The 16,454-nt window shown below is 36.7% G+C and overlaps 1 protein-coding gene across 2 annotated transcripts in view; it reads left to right on the top strand.

Annotated features, from left to right (window-relative positions):
* Positions 1–16,454, top strand: part of TMTC2 (transmembrane O-mannosyltransferase targeting cadherins 2) — a 388,282-nt gene that overhangs the window by 210,632 nt on the left and 161,196 nt on the right. For both annotated transcript variants that reach the window (XM_046646810.1, XM_046646811.1), the window contains exon 4: positions 1,262–1,376. In XM_046646810.1, coding sequence (XP_046502766.1) covers positions 1,262–1,376 — 115 coding nt within the window. The remainder of the gene's footprint in view (positions 1–1,261; positions 1,377–16,454) is intronic.

Raw genomic sequence — 16,454 nt, 5'->3', positions numbered from 1 at the left:
AAACTGGCGAAACCCCAGGCTGCCCAAGCGAAGCATGAAAACTTAACCACTCGGCCATGGGGCTGGCCCCTATAAATTTTTATACATTAAAAGTTGACACCTCAAGGGCCAGCCCCAGTGGACTAGTGGTTAAGTTCAGCACACTCTTCTTCGGTGGCCTGGGTTTGGTTCCCAGGCACAGACCTATGCTGCTCTGTTAGTGGCCATGCTGTGCTGGTGACCCACATACTAAAAAATAGAGGAAGATTGGCATGGATGTTAGCTTAGGTCAAATCTTCCTCAGCAAAAAAAAAAAAAAAGAAAGAAAGAAAGAAAAAAATTTAATACCTCAAAACTCCTTTCATTCTTCAGATACAGTCAGTCATTACCGAAATAAAAATATCTTGACCCATAGAAGCCTTCTTCTCATCCCCATCTTCTAGCTGAGATGGTCTCTGGTTTCAGGACTTGACACCCTATCTCTTAGGGAAGGAAGGAAGGCAAGAGACGCATCCAGGTTTGAGGGCTAGGTCTGCTTGACAGCCATGCTTTATGGGCAGCTGTTGATGGTGTGCCTTTTGTTCTTTTTAATGTTGAGAAATCATGATTATTTGGGGTGAAAAATTAAGAGCATACAGAAAATACTGATTTTTTTTTAACATTATATATGGAAATACTGAGATACTGATTTTCTCACAAATGAATTTGTTAGCAAGAAGGATATAAAAGAACATTATGTCTGAATAAACCATATAAACTTAACTGTTTAAAGAAGCATAGTGTCTTACTGATATTTTCGGATGACTATTAAGCCTCTTTATAGCTTTGATCTTACATAGTGATCTTGCTTTTTATCCCCAGTTCTTCGTGTCATTTATCAGTTTTTTCATATTTGATGGAATCTTTGTTTATTTTAAGAAGATTTCTTATAGTTGCTGGTCCAGTAAGTATACAATAATTTCCGGCCACGAAGACCCCTACCGAAATTTGAAAGAGCGGGAAGTCTTTGTAGGTGATCCTAAGATAACGTTGTTCTTGGCCTTCTGATGAACTGTATATATATATCAGATTTGAGACATAATAATTACTTTAACTTTTTTCTAGACTTTGTATTTAATCTCCTGGTTTGATGAAATGTTGGAGTAAAGAGGAAATAAATTTTCCTTCTTAAAAATATTTTGTGAAAGTTTTCTCTCCCTGTGGCACTTCCTGGTGGCCTGATATTATGTCATGTATAATTATGTTGACGCTCAGCCTGAATACTTCTTTCTCTTCTTGGCAGCATGGGGTAACCTTGGAAATGTTCTGAAGAGTCAGAGCAAAATTTCTGAAGCTGAAAGCGCCTATAGAAATGCTTTGTACTACCGTAGCAACATGGCCGACATGCTTTATAATTTGTGAGTATGCATTGCTCTCTCTGGCTTGGTTCATCTTTGAAACTGTGGTAAGAGTGACTATTGATTTAACTGCTGGACACCAGGATGATGATAGCTGTTTTTCTGAAATAGTCTTTTCATTTATCATGCCTTAGAGACTAGTAGGTGGATAGTATTTGTGATTTCTTTCTTTTGGGCCACATTGATATTCATGTGTATTGATATAGTATGCCTGAATTTTTTTGAAGTACTCTGCCCTATAACATAAAAATTGTTAAAATGCTTTCAGTTTGTTATTTTTTGTTTGTTCTATTAATACTTAGGTGGGTTCATAAAATAAGACTGCTATGTATGATACATTATATAATTGATATCTTGGTTATTAATAATGGTAGATTTTGTCCTCTATTAAGAGTTGCTTGTGTCCAAGTATATACAGAAGATGTACTAAACCTGGAGAGTTAGTGGATAAGATAATGGTTCTTTCTCTTATCCATGCTCCCCAAAGGTACTGATGATTAGGTTAGGATAGTGGGGTAATTTAGAATATTTGCATATGTTGAGTTAGAAAAATTTATAGAGGAAAAATTGGTTCTGTTTTTTGAATGGAAAGCCCTAGGGTGTACAATGAGATCTGAATGGATAAATTTAGATTAAACTGAAAACCCTTCTTTGTCTCTTATATTTATACACTTTTATTTTTAAGTAATAGAAACCTAGTCTAAACTGCCTCAAACACAAAAGAGAATTTGTTAACTCCAATAACTGAAAATCCCTGGGCTTGGCTAGATGTCGGCACAATTAGATCCAGGTGCTTTGTTATGTTGCAGGAATTTGTCTCCATTCTGTGGCTCTGATTCCCTCTGGGTTCACACCATTCTCTGTGGGAGTCTGTCTATATCAATGGGAAACGTGACTTCTGTCACCTTATGCATATAGCATCCTGACTCTTATCAGTATCAGAAGGAATTGTCCTGGTGTCTCTATTAATCCTGGAAAAAAGGTCTTTGACTGACCCTCCTGGGATCATGTGTCCTCTCTTGAATGAAAATTGGGCAGTGAGGTAGGGGCTGTAAGATGCCTCCGATGGCAGTGCCTCCAGAGTCGGAATGGAATGGAATGGAGGGCCAGTTCCCTGTAGGACAGGACCAGGCAAAGTAAGATGCTTACTGCTTGTGTTTAATGAATGCTATGTAATACTGGCAGTTTCAAACTAATTCGTACAGTTAATTTTTAACCTATATTTGTGCTCTGGTTACATCTAAATCTTCTATACTGGCTAAATCTAAAACAATAGATACAAAGAATTAAAAATAAATTAAAACAAACAGAAAAAATCTAGATTTTTAAGAGAGCTTCCTGGTCGTACATTTACCTTGTCTTTAACCTCCTAGACTTTAACACTGGGATGTCAGTCTTGTGGCCTGTGGTCTAAATTAGGTCAGCATGTGTTTTGTATTGACCTGTGTAGTGTTAGCTTAATTTTCTCTTTCTTTACCTGGAATGCCTTCAGATTGAGCATACCCTCTCTGGTTTGCATGATCCTTCATAGTATCTGCTGTGTTTCATGCTTCACCATATATATTACCATCCTTTACCTTGAAATAATTTGAATTTGCATCTTTTTCTTTACTTGAATGAATATATCCAGGTACTCCTACATAAGGGATTTCCCCCGTGTCCTCTTCATCTAAAGAACGTGAAGTTCCTATATTCTTGACTAATAGTATTTTTATTTCATAAAGAAGAACCTTATCAGTTTGATACATTTATGCAAATGTTCTTCATTTTTTTACATCTGACAGTGGTGTTGTCAAAGGGGCTTCTTGCCTTGAATATGGGGTGCCAATTTCCTTCTGGTGTCCATTCTCCATACATTTTCGGGGGAGAAAGTAAGCTGAACGACCTACATCTCTTCATTAAGCTTGTTTTTCTCTCTCTTACCCACAGCCACTGGTTAAAAAGTTACCGACTTCTTGATGATAGCTGTTGGGCAAGGGTGGAAAGACAAAGTGTGTGTCCAGGCCTAATGTATGCTGAGAAGAGAAATTCATTCAATTAGCCAAATCCATTTTACATGTGATTTAAACGCTGCATAAAACTTTCTTTTTGGATACATATAAACTATGAAAGCGTATGACTAGACCTTCCCAAACCCAAATGAAAAATCTTTGCTGGAGAAGTGGTTTAGTAACAAGTTCAGGGTTTTTCCCTAATTGTATGAAATGAGATATGTCATAAATGCCATCTATAGCTCCAAAATATTTTTATGAATATGATAGATTTCTAAACTACATTTAACTGTTAGCTCCAATGGAGAGACTTAAATTCCACAAGAAATGTTGGCAGTGATTTGAAGCATTGGGTTATATAACCCATGGGGTTGACAGAATTCTGATACTCAATTATTGTATTTCAAAATAGGTGAATTCTTCAATGATTTTGTATCAAATGTTGATAAAATACACCAAGATCGATCTCTTGCAATCCATAATATTTTAAGTATATCTGGCATCATATATCCTTAGGAGCAAACTTTTATTTTTTCTGTTTATTTACATAGGTAGGAAAAAAGTCAAGTTTTCTCATGGACGGTTAAAAACTATTTGATAAATAAAACATTTTTCTTTTGAGGTGTATATGCTATTTTCATTACATTATTTTCTCTGATGTACAGAAATTGTTCCTTGTTCTATTTCAAATCCTGAAAGGAGGGGAATTTTCTTTGCTCAGTCTTATGAGTAAAGTTAACCTGATAACACTCCTTTATTTATTAATGAACTTTAGAAGCTTTTGGGAAGCATAAGGTCCTGTTAGATACTCTACTTAACTTTTAATCAGTAACTAGATTTTTTGGGAACACATTCGATGTTGATAAATCTGCTTGCTTTGTAAATTATTGAAAAAATTTTACATTGTTAGACATTTTTATTAGGAAAATAATCTAGAGACATACATCATTATGTAACTTCAAAACCATAATTACTAAGGTGAAGTACGTTACCACTGGCCAGATACAGGATGATTCTAGGTCAGAGAGAATCCTTAAATTGATCCCGGTAATTTTATTTTTATGTTTATATTTTAAAAATATAACTGGCATATCTAAATAGCACTTCTGTTGCTCTGGATGACTATAGAGGAAAAAAAGGCTGATTTGGAAAAATACTAAGTGAGCAACGGTACAAATGGTATGTGGTTATATCTGAAGGTTAGGGAAGATCACTTTCAAGATTTTAAAACTCTGAGGACAGTTTTGTGCAGGATTAATAGCAAATTATATCAGAGAGCTACCTACAAATGGTTATATTTCCTGTTTATAAAATGATGGAATAATTTTAATTTTTTTCTTTCTTTGCTAGCAATTACTTGAATTACTTCTATATGCCAAGTGCTCTTCTTAGTTCTTTACACGGTATCACCGTTTGTCTTCAAATGAAGCCTACAAAGTGGGGAAAATTAAACTCAGAGGTAATTTGTGGAAAGTCACCCAAATAGTAGAGGAGCCAGTATTTGCACTTAAGATGCTCTGACTCCACATGCACGCAACCATAATATTTCTGCTTAAGCTGGCAGAAATAAACTCAAGGTGCGGGAAAAAAACCTCCATATATCTCTTTCAAATTCAGAAAAAAATTTAATTGAAATCACCTTCATATATGGAAATAAAATGGTTGGAATTAAATCTAATAGAGACTGTAGGTAAATTTTTATGACATTTGCTGAGTTTACTGGACTCATGCTGTAGAATTTTGTCAGAAAGATCATCAGTGGGTTTGTAAAACTGAGCTAAGAGTTGCTTTCAAGAAGAAAGTGCTGTGGAAAGCATTTTTAATTATCTTAATCCACTAATTATAACATTGACTTGATATCACTTCAATCCAGGCTTATGTAATAGTCATATAATGTGAAATTTAAAACAGTACTTAATTCTACTCTTAATAGCAATAGATGTAGTGAACTTATTGTATAGCCTTATGTTTAGCCCTTTATCTTGCTGAGTTCATTAAAAGCCAGTGCTTCACACAAGTAACTTTTTTAAGACCAGATTTAACAGATCTGCATTATGATGTTGGCTTTTGTTTTCAAGTATAATAAATTTCCAGGACAAAGCAGATGGACTATTGTGTAGTGATTCCCACTGTCAGGTTTTATAAATACATGTCAACTTTCAACCTTTTAACTGCACCACTCACTGCCATCCGAAATGTAATTGATTTCTAGGCTGAAAAATACTCAGTCGATGTCCTTTCATTGTTGTTATAGATTTGTCTCCGTCAGTCTGTTCCAAAGGATATTTAAACAGGTAATTCTATGAACATTGAATATTTCATTAAACATTAGATTTCAGAATGCAGATGATAAATTAAATGTGGTTTAATCAATTCTTGATTATCTTGCATAATAGAGGGAATCATTTCTGTGGATAATAGAGATTTTGCCACCATAAGTTAGTTGTCATTTTTCTTCTCTGTTGTGAGAATCGAAGTAATCATCTAATCTGAGAAGCTAGAAAGAAGCAATAAAATAAACTAATTTAAAGGAATTAAAAAAGAAAATATTCATAAAGCAGAATATGGAGAAACAATGAATAAATATAAGAGCTTGTTCTGGGCCGGCCTGGCGGCACAGCGGTTAAGTTCACACATTCTGCTTCAGCGGCCCGGGGTTCGCCAGTTCGGATCCTGGGTGTGGACATGGTACCTCTTGCCAAGCCATGCTGTGGTAGGTGTCCCACATATAAAGTGGAGGAAGATGGGCACAGATGTTAGCTCAGGGCCAGTCTTCCTCAGCAAAAAGAGGAGGATTGGCAGCAGATGTTAGCTCAGGGCTAATCTTCCTCAAAACAAAAAAAAGGGAGAAAAAGAGCTTATTCTTTTTTTGAGGAGGAGGAGGATTAGCTCTGAGCTAGCATTCACCACAATCTTCCTCTTTTTGCTGAGGAAGATTGGCCCTGAGCTAACATCCACACCCATCTTCCTCTGTTTTATATGTGGGACGCCTACCAAAGCATGGCTTGATGACGGTGTGTAGGTCCACACCCGGAATCTGACCCGGCGAACCCAGGGCCACTGAAGCGGAGCATGCGAACTTAAACGCTATGCCACAGGGCTGGCCCCTAAGAGCTTGTTCTTTAAAAGATGAACAATTTCTGGCAATGATAATATAGGACAAAATAGAAAACCTCAAATATACAACACTGAGAATGAGAAAAGGACTTCAACGAGATATATGGAAGCTAAAAATAATTGGGGCTGGCCTGGTGGCGCATTGATTAAGTTCACACATTCTGCTTCAGCGGCTTGGGGTTCACTGATTCGGATCCCGGGTGCAGACACGGCACCGCTTGGCAAGCCATGCCGTGGTAGGCGTCCCACATATAAAGTAGAGGAAGATGGGCATGGATGTTAGCTCAGGGCCAGTCTTCCTCAGCAAAAAGAGGAGGATTGGCAGCAGTTAGCTCAGGGCTAATCTTCCTCAAAATAAATAAATAAAAATAACAAAGCATTGGGGCTGGCCCCGTGGCCGAGTGGTTAAGTTCGCGCACTCCGCTGCAGGCGACCCAGTGTTTCGTTGGTTCGGGTCCTGGGCGCGGACATGGCACTGCTCGTCGGGCCATGCTGAGGCGGCGTCCCGCGTGCCACAGCTAGAAGGACCCACAACGAAGAATATACAACTATGTACCGGGGGGCTTTGGGGAGAAAAAGGAAAAAAATAAAATCTTTAAAAAAAAAAATACTTCTTTTAAAAAAAAAAAAATAACAAAGCATTAGTTATGTATATGAAATCTATGTACGAATGCTTTTCTGGGAAAATATAAACGACCAGCATTAGCCCAAGAAGAGGTTGTCAATCTGAATTAAAATCCTTTGAAAAACTTGAAAACCATATGAAAGAATTTTCTCCACAAGGAACCAAGTTATTTCATGAGTTCTATCAAATCTTCAATAAAGTGATATTTCTTGCAATAGTTAAACTTTTCATTTATTTTTGTGAAGCCAGGTCAAACTGATAGCAAAAGGTCTGACTGTATTTAACGCCAAAAGAAAAAGAATAATAACAACAACAAAATCCTCCAAAACCCAAAAAACAAAACAATAAGCAAACAAACAAGAATGAAATAACAGAACTGCAACAGGCCAATTAGACTTATGAATATAAATGTAGACGTGTCTTAAAATTAATCTAGTGGATGCAGCAGCATGTTAAAGGTTAAAACACTGCTATCAGATGGCATTTATTCCAAGATCCATGGTGGAGAATTCAGTATCACAATTTCAATTATTATACTCTTTCAGTTTAAAAAGTCAGAAGAGGGAAAGAACATGATCATCTCTAGAAGTGCCAAGAAGGATTTTGACCAACATCTGCATCAGACAACAAAACTTACAGATAAACTAGGAATAAATAAGTACTTTTGTATCATAAAGAATATCTGTCTACAGTTAACAGCAATACCGTATTTAACATTGAAGCACAGTGGTCATTTCCATTCAGACTCAGCTTCTTGAGGTAGGGGCAATTTCTAATGGGTCATTGTATCTCCCCATACTTAGAGGAGTTCTAACTGAGTTTGTTGATTTTATAAATGAATTCTGAAATCTGTATCAGGACATAGAAGACCCCATTGATCAATGTAAGTGATAAGATTAGTAATGGGTATTGGACAACCACGTTCTTTTGAAATTCACGTGTAAATATGGGTTCCTTGTTGCAGACTTTGTTCTGTTCTATTGGTAACTCATACCAAGAATAAATCATTTTATTTACTATAGCTTCTATAAATTTTATATTTTAAAGGGCAGCTTTCCCACCCTTGTTATTTATTTTCAAATACTTATTGATTATTTTAATGTGTTTTATCTGTAATGTGAACTTGATCATAGCCTTAAGTTGCATTGGAAGTCCAGTTGGGCTATGATTGGTTAGGCGGTGACTATATATTAAAGGGAAGAGAACTGACATTGTTCTACTCTTGAAGTTTCCCCTCCAGATACATGTATTTCTACATTTATTTCAATTTTTAAATTTCCCTTCATTAAAATTTTGTATTTTTGTTCACAAGGTCTGACATATTTGAGGTTGATTTATTCTTAATATTTTTAAAAAATTATTTTTGCTAACGTGAATTGGATCCTTTCTCTCATTATGTATTGAGAAACTGGTTGTTCCTGATTGTTCAGATTTTACTTTTCCTACATATGCCTGATTCCAAGTTTTTGTTGTTGTTGTGGCTCTATCATATATCTGATTTTTAGTTGAAGGTTCTTTCTTGGAGTTTTCACAAATATGTCATATTCTTACTTGCTGGGAGGCCTCTGCACGCACTGTCTGTTTGCCTGCAGCTCTCTGCCTTTGTCTCCCCTTCATTCCTCTTTCCACCCTACTCCCCATCCTTTTTGCCTGGCTGATACCAGTGCATCCTTTCTATCTCAGCTTAAGTGAAACTTCCCTGGGAAGATTTCTTGATACTTCCCCTATTTTCAGAGTTTGAAGAGAGGTACCCCTCCCAAATCTCACCAGTGCAACTACTACTTGGCTCTTTTTCATCGGCACCGTGGTTATGTTTGTGATGCCATGTTCCCCTTCATTACAGTGGCATCTCCATAAAGCAGGGAGGCATAGGTACTATTCTTGCATAACACCAGGCAGCAGGCTTGAAATTATGTATATGTTGATTAATAAACTAATGAATGAGTTAAACTGTGGATATGTTGATTAATAAGCTAATGAATAAATTAATAAACTAACAAATGATCAATAAACTAATGTATAAAATAATGAATGAAAATAAATCAACAAGGTTTAAGTTTATTGGGCAACAATCCCATGTCCTGTCCATTATTCCTGGCTGATCTCCTTCTTTCCAAGCTCGTGTTACTGGCTGTGTTCACTTATCTGACTCTTCGTATTGATTTATTCTACAACTTTTTTTCCATCATATATATCTATGAAAATAGTCATTGTCCAAAAAACATAAGAGTAGTAAGATTTCTTCACAGAGACCATGGTTATTGTATCCATACTGATGTGGGATGAAGATTCTGGAATATCTCATCTAGTGTCAAGGCTTGAGTTCTCTTTCTGTTCCTCCCACCAAACCCTGGAAATATTTTCTTTATTAAAAATGTATTGAAAACAAACTTTTTTTCAGAATTGGTAGAGAAAATAACAGATGTGTTGCTTCACTGGATAACCAGCCAACGGGATGTTTCAACAAAACAAATTCTGATATTTCCATTTGTTAATTAGAAAAAATAAATAGTAAATAAAGTATATAATTCTATTCTAATTTATTAAATATGGGATAAAATGTTTCTTGGTTCTTAAAATATTTATGGCCCCTTTAAAATCCTACTTGAGTTATAAGTGGCTATACAATTGACTTTTGTTCATAGAACTGCATTATTTAAATTTGTCTTTGAGTAATTTTCAATTCTGACCTGTAGACTCACTGTGATATTAACCACCTCTACAAGACACAGAGATCAGCTAGAATACCAGTCTAGCCTTTATTGAGAATATCTTTGAAAGTAAAAATTAGTGATTATTTGAAACTGGGGCAAATTAACCATGCTTAATGATTTCATCAACCATATATGCATTTGTGCATGTAAATTCTTGAATATACTTTAGCATTAAATTATCCATTCTTGAGTTTTGGCCATGATATACTATATTCCGAAAATTTGGCCAATTTCTGTCTTGTCAAGATGCCAGAATAGATTATGGCAAGAGAATTACTGTATAATGACCTGGACGTCTGCAGGATGATAAAGAGGAAGTCAGAAATTATTTTATGGAGAAGCTATAGTTAGAATATGTCCAGGTCAAATTTTTAAAAAAGCACAGATGAAATATTTTCTGTTGTAAGTTTTATGGTGTTACGCATCATATGTGATTATTAGGTAAAATTACAGATTGCCTGTAATGTCAAAGCTCATCTTGCAGCATTCAGTAAGTTTCTGAAAGTGGTCTGAGGGGAGAAACGGGATCTGTTCAGGTTCCTGGTACTTAGTTGCCTGGGGTGATCAGTCTGAGAAAGACCTACTTATATTAACAAATACAAATAGAAGGATAAGAAAGACTCTGTGTGCCAGTGTTTTCATGGGATTTCCGTTACCATGTTGTCATAAGTACTAGAAAGAATCAAAGTGCAGTCAAGTCTAAATGGTAATCACAAGTTTGTTTGGTGAGCATACCTATCCTTGTGTTGAAAACATTCAGTTTATAAGAGCATCCGGCTAAGGAGTACTGGATGAATGAGTCTATAATGACGTTAGTGTAAGACACTTGAGGCTATGAAATCCCTTGGCTGAAGCTCCTCCTTCTCTGGAAAGTGCTGGAATCAGTGCTATTGACACTGTCCATTTACAGAGCTTTCTTCAAAGTCATGCCACCTGCTCTTCCACATACACCTTTATATTTTGTACTCAGTTGTTGTGTTAATATAGTTAGACAACTTACACTTCATACCTGCTGGGTTTGGAGCCATCTTCTTTCCACAGTTCATTTGGCACATCTGTTCTCTGATTTGTTGTGAGTTGATTTTACAGTTCAGCTCTCAGGGTGAAGTCGCCTTTCTTGCCACTATAAAATCCCCAACTCTAACAACACCGATGTCAAGCATCACTAGTTTTCACATAATATCTGAGAAGGAATGACCAATTTTAAAGTCTGATTAATACTGACTATGTCTTCTGAGTACATTTATAGATATTACCACATTTTCAAATTTGTACATTTTTAGATATTAGCACATTTGCAAATTCATTCATTAATTCATTCAACAAATGAGTGCCTTCAGAGTGACAGGCACTGTATTAGATGGTGGGAACGAGATGACAAAGAGTATAGTTTCTGCCTTCAAGTAGCTTGAAGCTTGGATTTAAAATATGTAAGCAATAAAGTGATATCTTTTCTAAGAAATATGCTTATATTATTATGAGAAGGTAGACAAAGAGACCTAACTCAACCTGGAAGAAATGGAAAAATAATAAAGAAAAAGAAAAGAAAAGAGGACTCACACTAAAAAGACAAATGAAAGCAGTTTGGGGAAAAAATTGCTCAGTTTTAGCTATGTAAGTTTCAGGTGACTCTTGGGCTTCCACTAGGCGCCTGGAATGTGTTTCTCGTGAGAGCATTCTGAGATAGAGGGTGTAGATTTTGGAGTTATAATTATCTAAGAAGGTATATTGAAACTGACTGTAAATAATGTGTGTCGGTGTATGTGTGTGTGTAATATGTATGAGGATAAATGAAAGAAGGACCCTGGATGGGATTCTGGGGAATATCAACATTTAAGGAGCTTGGTAAAGAAAATGGAATCATAAAGTATGCTCAAGGAGAAGGAAAGAAGAATGAGGTGTTTGATGTCATTGAAGCTGATGGATAGGACAGTAAGAAGGGAGAAAATGGTTAAAAGATCATGTACTCTAGAGAAGTTAAGTATTTCTATGGTGCTTTCATGTCCCCATGGGAAAAAAATAGTGGCATCAATCTTGGGTCTAGAAACTTGGAAATATTATTCACTTCTCCTGAATGAAGTAGAGAATAGCATTTTGCCATCACAAAGCTACGGGATATCCCAGAGAATAATTTTATCCTATGAAATGCATGTACACAATGACAAAAGAACTGAAATTCACACTAGGTGCTCCTTGGTGGCTGGAGATGTAAATTATTTATGTCTTTGTTTCTAGCACATCTTGACACCTCCTTGATACTCATCAAATGCTTTTGAATAGGATTGAATCAAACCACTTATTTTTTCACACTCATTTCTTTTGTAGTAATGGAAACTACACATTGTTGTGTTGGTGTCTAGGATTGCCTGCTGGAACTAACTGCTAAGTCTTGTGCTCCCCACCCTAACCCAAAGTAAAATTGGAGGAAATCAGAATTCTTTTAGAAATTGGAGACTGGCAAGAGAAAGAAGAAGATTGAATCATTCCTGTGCTCATTTGTATTATAGGTTTCTGTTACAAATGTTGTTTTAAAATGGCGCTGTGTGGGTCATGCTTTTCCATGTAGAAATATTCACTCAAGATAAACTATTTTCCATGTTGGAAAAATGATGAAAGGCATTTTTCTGAAATCTCATTAAAATGGCCTTTAATTTTATAGTCATTTTTGTCCAGAGCACTGTAGGTAAATTTGAGGACACGTAATAGAAAGCCCATAAAAGAGGTTTATAAAGAAGTTCATAATCACATCCTATTTTAATGCCTTTTGTTTGGTTTAACTTTAAAACTGATTGAAAGTCATTTTAATGGCCAGGAGCATTTTTTGTTGTTGTTCCTAAAATTCTGCTCACATGGAAAGTGTAGGCTGCTATGCAGCAGAATTTCAAGTAAATTAATTTCAGCTTTCTCAGAAGGAGATTTTGCCTTATGAAAAAGAATTGTCTCTTTTCTTCTGCTCCTGAAGAAAAATGAACAGATGTAAATTTGGTATTTGGGTCTTTCCAATCAGTCTTCTGCAGATTTCCAATTACTATGACTTAAGAATTACTTCCTAGACACACCAGGAAATATAGTAATCTTGTCTTTCGTTTAATTTATTTTTTCTGTTATATAAAACCTAAGCAAGATTTGCCCATAAGATGAAGTTGCTTAAAGTGTAATAGAAATTTGAGGACATCTGGATATTAAGATGACAGTGAATTTTCAAAATTAATGTCTTCTGCTGCTCATTTTGCCTTTATATGTTATTTATATAAATAATACATTAAATTATTTCTGTGGCTAAATTCTATCTAATCACTCACTTCTTTCTATACTTCGCTTCAAAGAAGTGCGTGAGGCCTCCCAGCAGACCCTACTTAAATGACAGCCCCCCACCACTCTCACAGGCCTGTTTTCCTTCACTTGACTCCTTCTTTTTACTTTGCATTTATCACCTTCTAGTGAACTATGTAATTCCCTAACTCTATATAGTCGTATTAAAGTTAATACAAATTTATAGTTTGTTTAGTATATTGCTAAAATGCAATCTCTGTGAAGGTAGGGTTTTTGTAGATATCTGAAGTGCCTAGCATAGTGCTCAGCTCAGAGTACAACCTCAGTAGATATTTGTTGGATGTGTGTTACACATGCTGCCCATGTACATTTTCCTTAAACTCCTGGTGTGTGAAGGGTGCACCATGGATTATTTCAGAAACTTTCCTCTCTACTTTCTCTGTCTTCCTCTGTCCCTGTCAACCTCTGCAGAATCGAAGAGCACCTAAGAATGCCCTTTTTGCTTAACTCCTTCGTTGCTTTTCATTACAAGCCCCACATTAATTTTGCCCCTAGGGACCATTGTTGGAGATGACTAGATGGGAGCTGGACAAAAGGCAAGAGGGAGGAGTGGTCCCATCTTGCTGTTCTGATAATGAGAACAGTGTGAGGAAATGCTCACCACTCATTTAGAGAAGGAGGCCCAGATCCAGCCTTGTCAGTATAACCACATCTTGTCATCAGACTCAAAATGTCAGGCAGGCACTTTCTTAGAGAATAGAAATTCCAGGTTAAGGGAATAATCTGAGCTATCCTGAAGCCTAAAGGTAGAATAATTTTTAACACCATTTATATTCTGTGAATAGCTTTTTGTTTGTTTTAATGACTGCGTATGTGTGTGTGCGTGTGTGTTCCCTATATATTTGCCTGTTTGAAGTAAAAATCTTTAGAAAAATCTCTGAATCTTTGAAGACCAGATTTAGGGGTGGGTGCAAACGTGGGAGGCAAAATGTATCCTACTCAGTCTCTTGAAACTTAGAGTTGGAGAAGAGACTGCAAGTTTAATCAAAAGCAACAGCTGATAGGGATGAAAAACAAGCAAGTTGGCTAATTTCTAGGCACTGTTTAAGCAAAAAAAAAAAAAAAAGAGTAATGGGAAGCATTCATGGCTGAGAAGTTTCTCTGGGTCGAGGCTAGTATCTTTATAAAACATGGGGATGGAATGAATAGAAAAGATAAGAAAAAAGCAAATGCTGCTGAAAGTATTCTCTAATTTTCTCTTCAGTTAGCCCCTTAATCCACAACCTTCCGTCATTCCATTCACATCTTTTGGCTCCCCTCCAGCTCTTGTTCCCCATCTCCAGCCTTAGCCCCTAGTTTGCCTCCTGCTCTCACTGCTAGGACCTGTAAATGATGACGACTGCCATGAAGAGACCCTTGCTCTCTTTGACCCCTGAGTTGGGTGGAGGGACATCTCTTTTCGGCACCAAAATGAAATCTGCAAGGGCAGTTTTAGGAGCATGTTTATAAATGGTGTTTTCTTTCAATTCTTCAAGTACTTCAGGATACTTCACTTGGAGAAGCCTGTGAGTGAATTGTTTCTAGCTTGCAAAATCCATTTCAAGCAAAAAAAAGAGAGACTCAAACTTTCATTTTTGGACCGCATCTTGCTTGTTCTTAAGTTAGAAACTGCTTGTATGACCTAACACCTATTCCTGCTGGTCTGCGAGATACGTGATACCTTTTCCTCTTTCATAATTGATTGCTTCAACAGCGGACTTTTGTTAGAGCACTGCTGTTAAGGGACAAAGAAAACACCCACTTTGTTGAACATTTATGTTTAAAGTGAGTACATTGCACTAAATCATTGTGTGCCCATGGGAACATCTGTAACCCAAAATATAACCATATCTATGATGGAATCAGGCCCTGAAGCTTTTTTTCTTTTTGACTAATATTTTTTTGAGTGTGTTGATTCCTGTAGAATTCACAAATGTTCTTTCCCGCCCCCCGCCCCTTGCCTGAACAAACTAATTTGATAGATTTTCTTCTATGGACTTCCACAGTGCGTTGTAATGTATCATAGTGCTCTGCACACAACTTTGTTACTGCTTTTTAAATTATCTCTCTTTTCTGCTAGTCATTAAATCTCTATAATGGCACTTTCAAAATATATTTTAAATGAATGAATGAACAAATCAACAGTCTAATTACACTGACTTTTACTGAGCAGTACAGACTTATCCAGCTTAGGGGTTCCTGTACCATGACTGCACACCACCCAGCTGTAAGTGTTTCTCTTTCAAGAAATTATGTAATCATGAGGCATCCATGTTGGATAGCCCCAGAAAATAGGAAAGAAAAGATTACAAATCTGTATATAGGTTTAAAGTGAAATCAGTGGTACTTAGTGCCTTTAATATATTAGGTGCTTTCTGGTTTTTAGTTTTGTTTGTTTGTTTTTGAGGAAGATTATCCCTGCGCTAACTGCTGCCAGTCCTCCTCTTTTTGCTGAGGAAGACTAGCCCTGAGCTAACATCCATGCCCATCTTCCTCCGCTTTATATGTGGGACGCCTACCACAGCATGGCTTGCCAAGCAGTGCCATGTCCGCACCTGAGATCCGAACTGGCGAACCCCGGGCCGCTGAGAAGCAGAACATGCGCACTTAACCGCTGCACCACAGGGCCGGTCCCTAGTTTTGTTTGTTTTAAATCACAGAATTCTCTTAGAGGATGAGGAAACATTTGAAAGAGATTTGACTACGATCCCAGAAAATATATATAGGCCTACCAGAAACGTATTTGTTTTCATGAGAAGAAGGGAGTAGGGAAGAAGGAAAAGTTTCCTTTTTAAAAAATTTAACTCTTTGCCACTTTTGCACCCTGGAGACAGTTTCGTGAGATATTTGATAGCCTGGGCTCTGACAGCAAACAGAATTGGATTCAAATCTCCCATTTACTGGTCTTGTGACTGACCTTGGTCAAATTGCTAATCCTCATTCTTCACCTGCAAAATTGGGTTATGATATCTCCTAGTGTTGAAGCAAGGATTAAATAAAATGCCTGGAAACTGGATATAATTCTATGATAAAAGTGAAAGAGTTTGTTAGTTGTTAAGTTTATTCTATTTCTAATTGTTCACGGCCATGCCTATGTGGGGATATGCCTACACTCACTGGTAAGCATTTCCATGAAGAGGAGTGGGTCCTGAGAACGAGAGTAGCTCAAGGAAACCCTTTTATAAGTTGTATTAGATAGGGTTCTCCAGAGAAGCGGAACCAATAGCATATGTATATAACAAAGAGATTTGTTATAAGGTATTGACTCATGCCGTTATGAAGGTTGAGAAGTCCCATGATCTGCCCTCTGCCAGCTGGA

The sequence above is a fragment of the Equus quagga genome, chromosome 19 (assembly GCF_021613505.1).
Source record: "Equus quagga isolate Etosha38 chromosome 19, UCLA_HA_Equagga_1.0, whole genome shotgun sequence".
In the NCBI taxonomy this organism is placed as follows: domain Eukaryota; kingdom Metazoa; phylum Chordata; class Mammalia; order Perissodactyla; family Equidae; genus Equus; species Equus quagga.
This window is presented reverse-complemented; position numbering and strand designations above follow the sequence as displayed.